The following is a 9,618-nucleotide window of genomic DNA, read 5'->3' as shown; positions in this document are numbered from 1 at the left end:
AGCGAATGGCTGTAACACTGTGATGGGAAGGCTTTTCAGGTCATACCTGGACTCAGCAGAAAATCACATCTTGATTAACTCACTCATTCAGCAATTACTAATTGAGCAACTGCTGAGTACCAGGGACTCTTTCAGGCGCTGGGGAATAGGTGAACTACTTAGAAGAGGCTCAGTTCTCAGGATACAACAATTATAAAAACAGACAGCTAAATAAATTAAATTTAAAAATGATCATAAGAGAAGACAAATCAGGGAAGGTGATGCTGCCTTAGATTTGGGGGGATCAGCAGGAGATGATATTTGAGCTGAGACCTGAGAGGACAAGAAAAACTCAGTCATGAGGAGATCTGGCTGCAGCCAATGTGTGGGTCACAAGGTGGGATGGAACTTGGCATGCACAAGGAACAGAGACAAAGCCAGCGTGGTAGCTGGGGGTGAGATGGTCTCAGATGGACTCAGCGTGGGAGACAGTGGCTAGATGGTGATTGATTTGTTATGTCTGCCATTGACAAGGGAGCAGGGAGCCTCACTGGTGTGTGCTCCCTATTTGTAATCCCTGGACTAAATGATCTCAGCAGTGACATTCCAGGATCTTGTAGGCAAGGGCCCCTTTCCAGTATAGGGGTGTGGCTTCCAGAAGGAAGTTGTGGTTGTGTTACTTCCAATAGGGTGGGTAGGGAGGGAAGAGTCTTTTGGGAAAGGGGTTGTCATTTGAACTGGGCTTTGAAGGATGCTCATTTCCATACAAAAGGGCGACATGTCCTTCTCCCTGGTACCTATTTTAGCCTGAAGAATCTGGGCTACTTCTTCAGCAATTTAGGCAAGGTGTAGCCTGCCATGGGTAAGGAAGACTATCTGTTGGCCGTTAGTCAGGTGACATAGACAGGACACTTCAGTTTTTCTGAGCCATAGTTCCTTCATCTTTAAAATGAGACAGCAATAAAATTTACCCCTCAGAGTTTTGTGAGAATTAAGTAATAAATTGGCACAAAAAACTTTATGAAATATACCAGCATTTTAATATTTATAATTTATATATGAAACAGCCTTAATACAATATTGACACTATTAAATACTATTAGTAAGATTTAAAACTTTTTGTTATTATTAGGATGACTCTTGATGCTCATCCCTCAGAAGAACTTCATGATTTTTTCCTGAGTGTAAATTGTCACAGCTTTTGTGGAAAACAATGAGCAGTGTGCATCAATGGCTTAAAAAATATTCTTTTTGCCCAGGAATTCTACTTCTTAGAATTTAACAAAAATAAATAAGTGGACTTCTGCTTCTGGCCATGGTTGAGTAGCCTATAGCAGCCTAATGCTCCTGCTAAGAACTAGAAACACTGAACAAAATACAAAAGAAAAGTTGTGTGTATTCACCCAATGGAATAATATACAGCAATGAAAATGAATTATTGCTACAAGAAAAACATCATGGATGAATCTTACAAACAATGTTGAGCAAAGGAACCAGATGCAAAATCTAGGCCAGGCAGGGTGGCTTACACCTGTAATCCCAGCCCTTTGGAAGGCCAAGGTGGGAGGATTGCTTCAGCCCAGGAGTTCAAGACCAGCCTGGGTAACATAGTGAGACCCCATCTCATTAAAAAAGCCCCATCTCCACTCCTTCTGGAATCTCCACCTGGCTCAGCCTGCCTGTTTCGACTCCTGCCTCCATCACGTCCATCAGAGTGACCCAGAAGTCCTCTGGCTCCTGGGCCTTCAGCAGCTGCACCTACGTGAGTGGGCCTGGCGTCTGCATCAGCTCCTTGAGCTGCTCCCGAGTGGGGAGCAGCAGCTTTCGGGGTGGCCTGGGTGGAGGCTATGGTGGGGCCAGTGGCATGGGAGGCATCATCGCCATCATGGTCAACCAGAGCCTGTTGAGCCCCCTTAACCTGGAGGTGGACCCCAACATCCAGGCCGTGTGTACCCAGGAGAAGGAGCAGATCAAGACCCTCAACAACAAGTTTGCCTCCTTCATCGACAAGGTATGGTTCCTGGAGCAGCAGAACAAGGTGCTGGAGACCAAGTGGAGCCTCCTGCAGCAGCAGAAGATGGCTCGGAGTAACATGGACAGCATGTTGGAGAGCTACATCAACAACCTTAGGCGGCAGCTGGAGACTCTGGGCCAGGAGAAGCTGAAGCTGGAAGCAGAGCTTGGCAACATGCAGGGGCTGGGGGAGGACTTCAAGAACAAGTATGAGGATGAGATCAATAAGCATACGGAGACGGAGAATGAATTTGTCCTCATCAAGAAGGATGTTGATGAAGCTTACATGAACAAGGCAGAGCTGGAGTCCCTCCTGGAAGGGCTGACTGACGAGATCAACTTCCTCAGGCAGCTGTATGAAGAGGAGATCCGGGAGCTGCAGTCCCAGATCTCCGACATGTCTATGGTGCTGTCCATGGACTACAGCTGCTCTCTGGACATGGACAGCATCATCCCTGAGGTCAAGGTGCAGTATGAGGAGATTGCCAACTGCAGCCGGGCTGAGGCTGAGAGCATGTACCAGATCAAGTATGAGGAGCTGCAGAAGCTGGCTGGGAAGCACGGGGATGACCTAAGGCGCACAAAGACTGAGATCTCCGAGATGAACCGGAACATCAGCTGGCTCCAGGCTGAGACCGAGGGCCTCAAAGGCCAGAGGGCTTCCCTGGAGGCCGCCATCACAGATGCCGAGCAGCGTGGGGAGCTGGCTGTTAAGGATGTCAACGCCAAGCTGTCCGAGCTGGAGGCCGCCCTGCAGCGGGCCAAGCAGGACATGATGGGGCAGCTGCGTGAGTACCAGGAGCTGATGAACGTCGGGCTTACCCTGGACATCGAGATTGCCACCTACAGGAAGCTGCTGGAGGGCGAGGAGAGCCGGCTGGAATCTGGGATGCAGAACGTGAGTATCCATACGAAGACCACCAGCAGCAATGCAGGTGGGTTGAGCTCGGCCTATGGGGGCCTCACAAGCCCCGGCATCATCTACCGCCTGGGCTCCAGCTTTGGCTCTGGCGCGGACTCCAGCTCCTTCAGCCGCACCAGCTCCACCAGGGCCGTGGTTGTGAAGAAGATCGAGACCCATGATGGCAAGCTGGAGTCCGAGTCCTCTGACGTCCTGTCCAAGTGAACAGCTGCGGCAGCCCCTCCCCGCCTGCCCCTCCTGGCTGACCCAGAGCGGGGGAGGGAGGCCGCTGTGAGGGAAGCACAGGGAACAGGAGATCCACCTTGGGCTCAGCCCTCGCCCTCAGCCCACGTTGCGGGGAGTTCACTCCCTGGGGCACCCTCCTTGCCCATGCCTCCAGCTACAAAACAATTCAATTGCTTTTTTTGTTGTTGTTGTCCCAAATAACCTCAGCTAGCTCTGAAAAAAAAATCTGCACAATTTTATACTTGAATTTGTATAAAATTCAAATATATATTTATATATAGATGACATAAAATACATTAAAATGTATCTAAAACATAAATATATATAAGTATGAAATATATTAGTAAATATATAAATATAATTTATATTTGTATTTATACTTTATAAGACAAATAAGCAACCATAAAAATATAATGTATGTTTGAATTTATAGAAAAGTTAATCTAATGGTGCTTAATATTAGGATAGTATTACTCTGAGGAGACAAAAAAGGGCCTTGGGTTCTGGCAATATTCTGTTTCTTGATCTGGGTGGTGGTTCTGTGAGGTATTCACTTTGTGAAAAGTCATTAAACTGTGTTCTTTTGATTTTTGCACTTTTCCATATGTATGGTTCACTTTGATTTTAAGAGAGTTTCCCTAGATGAAAAAGGAAGTCATTGGTTATGTGGATAAAGATGTTTATTACAGCATCATATATGTGGTGAAAAAGAGAAATTGCCTAACACTCCAATAATGGGAAATATTTAAATAAAATATGGTAATGATACCATCTTTAAAATGATGTTTTCAAGGGACTTTGTGTGGGAGAATTTTAATATTACACGAAGAATTGAATAAATTATGAACATTGTGTATGGAATCTGGGCTTGGTGGGCTGGGTATGTTGGCACATGCCTATAATCCCAGCACTTTGGGAGGTCAAGGCCAGTGGACTGCTTGAGCCCAGGAGTTCAAGACCAGCCTGGGCAACATGACGAGACCTGTCTGCAAAAAATACAAAATTAGCCAGCCTGGTGGCTTGCACCTGTAGTCCCAGCTACTCGGGAGGTTGAGGCAGGAAGATTGCTTGAGCCCAGAGGTCGAGGCTGCAGTGAGGCCTGATGGCACCACTGCACTCCAGCCTGGGCATCAGAGACCCTGTCTCAAAAACCAACCAACCAAACAAACAAAACAAAGAAATTTGAGCTTAGGCTAACTGGGCTACTTCCTTAGCTCTAGAGACTGGAGGAAATGGGATAGGCTGGAGTGTGGAGACAACCTCTTCTGATTATAGGCTTCTCCTCACTGCAGCCTCTGCCATGGGGATACAGATTAGTCAGTGGAGTCCCCCCAACCCCTGCCAAAGGGAATGATTCAAAGGTCTGCTCAGTGTCTGCTTTTCCTATTGTAAACAAAGAAACAAACAAAAAACCCCACAGTGGACTCAATGGAGCCCTCCTCTCGGCCAATGGGATTCCAAAGAAACCTGAAAAACTAGTTCAGGCCATGATGGGAAGCAGGTCAGACATGCCTCATTATGCTCGCCTCCCTTTGGAGTTCAGGCACAACTGACCAGCATTAATATTAAAACAGAGATCTTAAGACCAACAAAACAGACTCTTTGTAGTAATAAGACACCAACTTCTAACCTGACTCTCGTATAATATCACATGACAGATAGCAGGCTGTTTAAAGTATCAAGCTATTTTACCCCAAAATATATTTATTTGCCATATTTTGAAAGGGACCTGCAAAACCGTCTCTTGTGGGGGAAATTTACATTCTGTAGAGATTCTTTTCCCTTTCCAGGTCTTTTTCTGATCCTGTAGAGATTAGCTGAGAGTCTAGCACCTGTTAAAGGTGCCATCTATTGCCTCTAAGGGAGGCTGCCTTTGAGATTTCATCTATATAATAAGAACCTTGGTCTCCACAACCCCATATCTTAACCTAGACACTCCTTTCTGTTGATTCCAGATCTTGAGATAATAACTGAATTCTTTCAATCAAATGCCCATCAGAAAATCCTTGAATCCACCATTGACCTGTAAGCCCCTGCTTTGAGTTGTCCTGCCTTTCCAGGTTGAACCAATGTGTGGTATACCTCACATGAACTGATTGATGTCTTATGTCTCCCTAAAATGTATAAAACAAAACTGTAACCCAATCACCTTGGGCACATGTTCTCAGGACCTCTTGAGGCTGTGTTGGGTCGTGGTCCTCACATTTGGCTCAAAATAAATCTCTTCAAATATTTTACAGAGTTTGGCTTTTTTTTTCATACACTACCTTCTAGGGAAGTGAAGCAGATCCCATTTCCTGACCCTGATCTTCCTTGTCCTCATCTCTCAAAGAGCACCATCATTCTTTAACCACCTCCTTTCATATCTCCACCATCCTGGGAGACCCACTTGCCTTTCCTCAGCAGCACTTGGCTCCGCTGAGTTAACAGATCTGGATAGTTCCCAGCACCCCTCTCCCAAGGCTTAGCATCAGTCCAGATGAAAGTCATGGGCAAGAAGAGAAATATTTTCCTACCTGCACTGTGGTTTACAAACTACCTGCCCACAAATTTGTAAGTACTCCATGTTATTTTTTGGAGTTATACTAGTAATTCTTTCATTCCTCTTTCCACTCTGCCGCCCACCTTACCCCAGGCCAGTCATATTGGACTTAACATAACTGCTCTCTTAATTACTGAAAGACCTGGGAGAGGTGTTGTAATCACCAAGTGTAAGAGCTTGATTACTTACGCCCCCATGCAAGCCGCCTTCCTCTTCTCTCAAGGATCCAAATGGGGATGGGGGGGATGCTTTCCAAATTTTCTAATATGAGTTTTCACCACTTTTATAATCAGAAAAAAATATAAAATAACGTTCTTTATCTCTATGAGTCATATAATGTTAGTATGCTGTGCCTGCAGATCACCTGGGGACCTTGTCAAAATGCAGGCTCTGATTCTGTAGGGCTGAGGCCTGGGATTCTGCATTTCAAACATCCCAGGGGATGCTGTTGCTGCTGGTGCAGATGGTGCTTTGAGGAGGATGGGTACAGGCTGTGACCCCGTCCCTTCTCTTCACCTCCCTCCCCCCATGTTTCACAGATCTTCACAGTTCACTGCCCATTTCGTGCAATGATGAGTAAGTAAGAGGAGTTTCAAGGAGGTTGAAATCTATACATGTTTGGGCTCAACACACAGCATTTTGGTGGTTATTTCTTTAGAGAACAGGTTCCCAGATTTGACCTCCTTTACACCCCAAACAGATATAACCATTTGAACCCACAGAAAGGCGCTTAGGAATCAAGAGGCAAAACTCTGGCCTCCGCTATGCCAGTGACTCAGTTTTCCCTCCCCCTATGCAATTGATGGCATTTTGTGTACATTGTTGGTAAAGATGATGATTTTCATGGTCCTACAAAAGGATCGTTATGGAGTTAGGGAGCACTAAGTCACCAAGTCTTCACTGGAGGCTGGAGGATCACTTACTGGGGTGTCGTAACAGGGATTTGAACATCAAAGGGGAAGGTGGCTAAAATACCTAGAATATCCTGAGTATTATGAATCAAAGATAGTTTTACTTTCCAGTTCTATTACAAATCAAAAGATTACATTATGTCTTCTTGGAGAGATGGAGAGATAAATAGGAAAATACTGAAGCTACATTAGTGAACTATTTTTTTTATTATTTGAAATCAAGCAGTGCTAGAGTGGAAAAGACACTTAAAGGCCTCTAGTTCTGCCTGCTTATAGGAGATGCTCTGTAGAGTTTTGGTGCCATGGTCAGAGAATGCTCCCAAATTCAAAAGGAGTCTTCCTGAGGGATGGTTGTGATAATCTGGTCTCCAAACAAACACTTCATTGACAGGAATAAGTTGCCTCCCAGGAATAAGTTGCCTCCCCTACCAGTAGGTAGGTCTGACTGTTTGGAATTCTCTCAGGTAACTAGAAATCTGACTCCCTGTGATCTTCACCCAATGTCCCAAGGTTTCAACCAGGTGTTTCCAAACGTCCCTGCTGACAAATATCACCTAGGATGCTTACTTAGAATCCAGCCCAACTCCAATTTACACAAACAGATGCTCATGTCCCTCCTCGATATTTTGATTCAATGGGGCTGAGATAGGGTTGGATTTTTTTTTTTTTCTAATAACCATGCTGACTCCCTTCAGGCATATGGGCATATGGAATCAGTGAAGGAGGCATTTAGATACAAAGGTTCATTCCTTTGACTCCAGAGAAAAATCCATTATTGAAAGTGGCAGATATACAGGTTGGCTGACTTCTTTATTTCATATTTACCATATGAGCTGCTGGGTCATATTTTTTTCAACTGAACATAAATATGAGATACACACACACACAAGCGCGTTTTAAAATGCCCCTGTCCTTATGATTGTGAGAAAGATAAGTGAAGCTGTTTTAAGGTAGATACAACTAAACAAAGGATAGAGGAAGAAAATATTAAACCGTGAAAAAACCTCACAAATATAGTTGTGATTAACAACAGCAAAATTGAAGTCAATGTCCAATACTGAGGTTGGTGGACTGATTTTCATTTTAAATGTTTGCCCAAACTAGGAAGAACTACAAAGATACTCATATATCCTTCAATCCAATACTTTTCCCCCTAGAATTTTAGGGTAAGTAAATCATTCAATAGAAAATAAAGACCTATTCACAAAGATCCTCATAGAAGCATTATTTATAATTTTGATAAAATTATGAAAAAATTCAATATCCAACAATAGCCTGTTAAATAAACTGAGGTATAACTATGGAATGAAATATGCAGGTACTAAAATTACTTTAAAAATCTATGTCAATTGGAACTAATGCTTATAACATTCAATGAAGTGTTGTGGAAAAAAAATTAATCCATTTACAGTTTTTTGGTATATAGCTGAGAGATGAGAACAAGGAAAAGTACACTTTTGTTAAACAATTCTTTGCTTAATAAAAAATATATTTAAAATAATACCATTAATACAATATTATATGCACAAAGCCAATAGAAAATTTTATTTAGAGGAAGTAGAGGATTAGGCCTTTGATAAATGTCCATTGAAATCAAGGCCTCCCTCTTTCATAGGACCCTAACTAAGGTCTTTGAGGTGTGGAGGGAAGGCTCTTAGAGTCAACTGGTTCAACCTCCTAAGCATTGTAAGGATGTTATTTTAGCAACCTTGACATTTGATACCCTTGGACCTCTTTGACTTCCATTACTGGTAAGCAAGCTGGGAAGTTTTCCTCAAAGCTCACCGCCACCTTTGGGAGAGATCCAGTGTGGTGGGTGGTGGGTAGAGGCAGATGGTCAAAAGCGCAACTAGGAAAGCCAGACTTCCCATCCCAAATTTTGTTTGTTCAGACCAGAATTCTTTTGTTCAGAGCAGATTGGCACCAACTTCTCAAAATTTGCATCGGAGAACAAAGATTCATGTTTGAGTAAAAACAGTGAGAATAGCACAGCTTGCTTCTTAAAGGTTCCTCCTGCCCCCACTCCCACCCACTCAAATTCTCTATTTCTGATCTTTCAGGGGCAGAGGAACCCATGAGTCTGATTAGGAACAATTTCCTGGACTAGAGGCAAAAGCCTTTGAGTCAAGTCCTCCTGAAAAAACGAATTGGCTCCATGGGGACACTTTGAGAGAGTTGGTCTGGGGGCTGCTGCAGGGGCATTAGGGGCATTTCTGGGTGAGGGTAAATGTTCCTGAGCATCAAATTTACCAGGTTAGAATCTGGATAAATGGGATATTACTAATTATATTGGCATGAGCTGGATTTATGTATAAAGAGCAGATGTTTCACAGTCAGAAAGCCAACACTCAATCTTGGCTCTGCCTATTATTAGCTATGGGATTTGGGTCAATCACATTCCTTTTCTGGACCTTAGTTTCCTTACTTATGAAATGGGATAACAATTTGTCTTGTACAACTCACAGGGATGTTGTAAAAATCATTTAAATACTAGATTGGAAGTACTTGATAACTTCAAAAGATTGTGTATGCTAGTTATTTTAATAATACTGGAAATAGTGATATTGCAATTCTGAATTTTATTTTGGGATCTTAAGTATTGATTCCTATAGGCTTGTAATTATTTAGGGAATGATGAATAGACTCCCATGTATTGAGGTTGTATTACAAGTTAAATTCTTTTTCCATCTAGGCTACAGGAGGGTTGGGGGTAGGGGGGTGGTCAGTGGAGGGGTGGTAAGCCAGGCAAAGTATGTAAGGAAGACATGCCTTCAGAAAGCCTGCCCAGACACCTCAGGCCTTGTTTGTTTTATATCATTGACTTGTCTATAACGAGGAAGTGTGCACGCCAGTGTCATAAATGATAGGAGAGAATCTTGAAGTCTTTTGCAAGAATGATCAATCAGAGGTGCCTGGGATGGAATCAATATACCATAATTAACTATTGCCTTCCTTATTGACAGTAAGCTAGAAGATTTTAATTTTTTTACTACTACACACAATACTGTGATGAAACTCTTGTATAC

General features: G+C 43.3%; 1 protein-coding gene across 1 annotated transcript; it reads left to right on the top strand.

The window, feature by feature from the left end:
• The first annotated feature begins 1,724 nt into the window (after positions 1-1,724).
• LOC464613 (keratin, type II cytoskeletal 8-like) lies at positions 1,725-3,349 on the top strand. Its single transcript, XM_054658632.2, has one exon. It carries the CDS (start codon positions 1,844-1,846, stop codon positions 3,116-3,118), a length of 1,275 nt encoding a protein of 424 aa, XP_054514607.2. The 5' UTR covers positions 1,725-1,843; the 3' UTR covers positions 3,119-3,349.
• The last annotated feature ends 6,269 nt before the right edge of the window (positions 3,350-9,618 follow it).

The sequence above is a fragment of the Pan troglodytes genome, chromosome 11, assembly GCF_028858775.2.
Source record: "Pan troglodytes isolate AG18354 chromosome 11, NHGRI_mPanTro3-v2.0_pri, whole genome shotgun sequence".
Taxonomy (NCBI): Eukaryota; Metazoa; Chordata; class Mammalia; order Primates; family Hominidae; genus Pan; species Pan troglodytes.
This window is presented reverse-complemented; position numbering and strand designations above follow the sequence as displayed.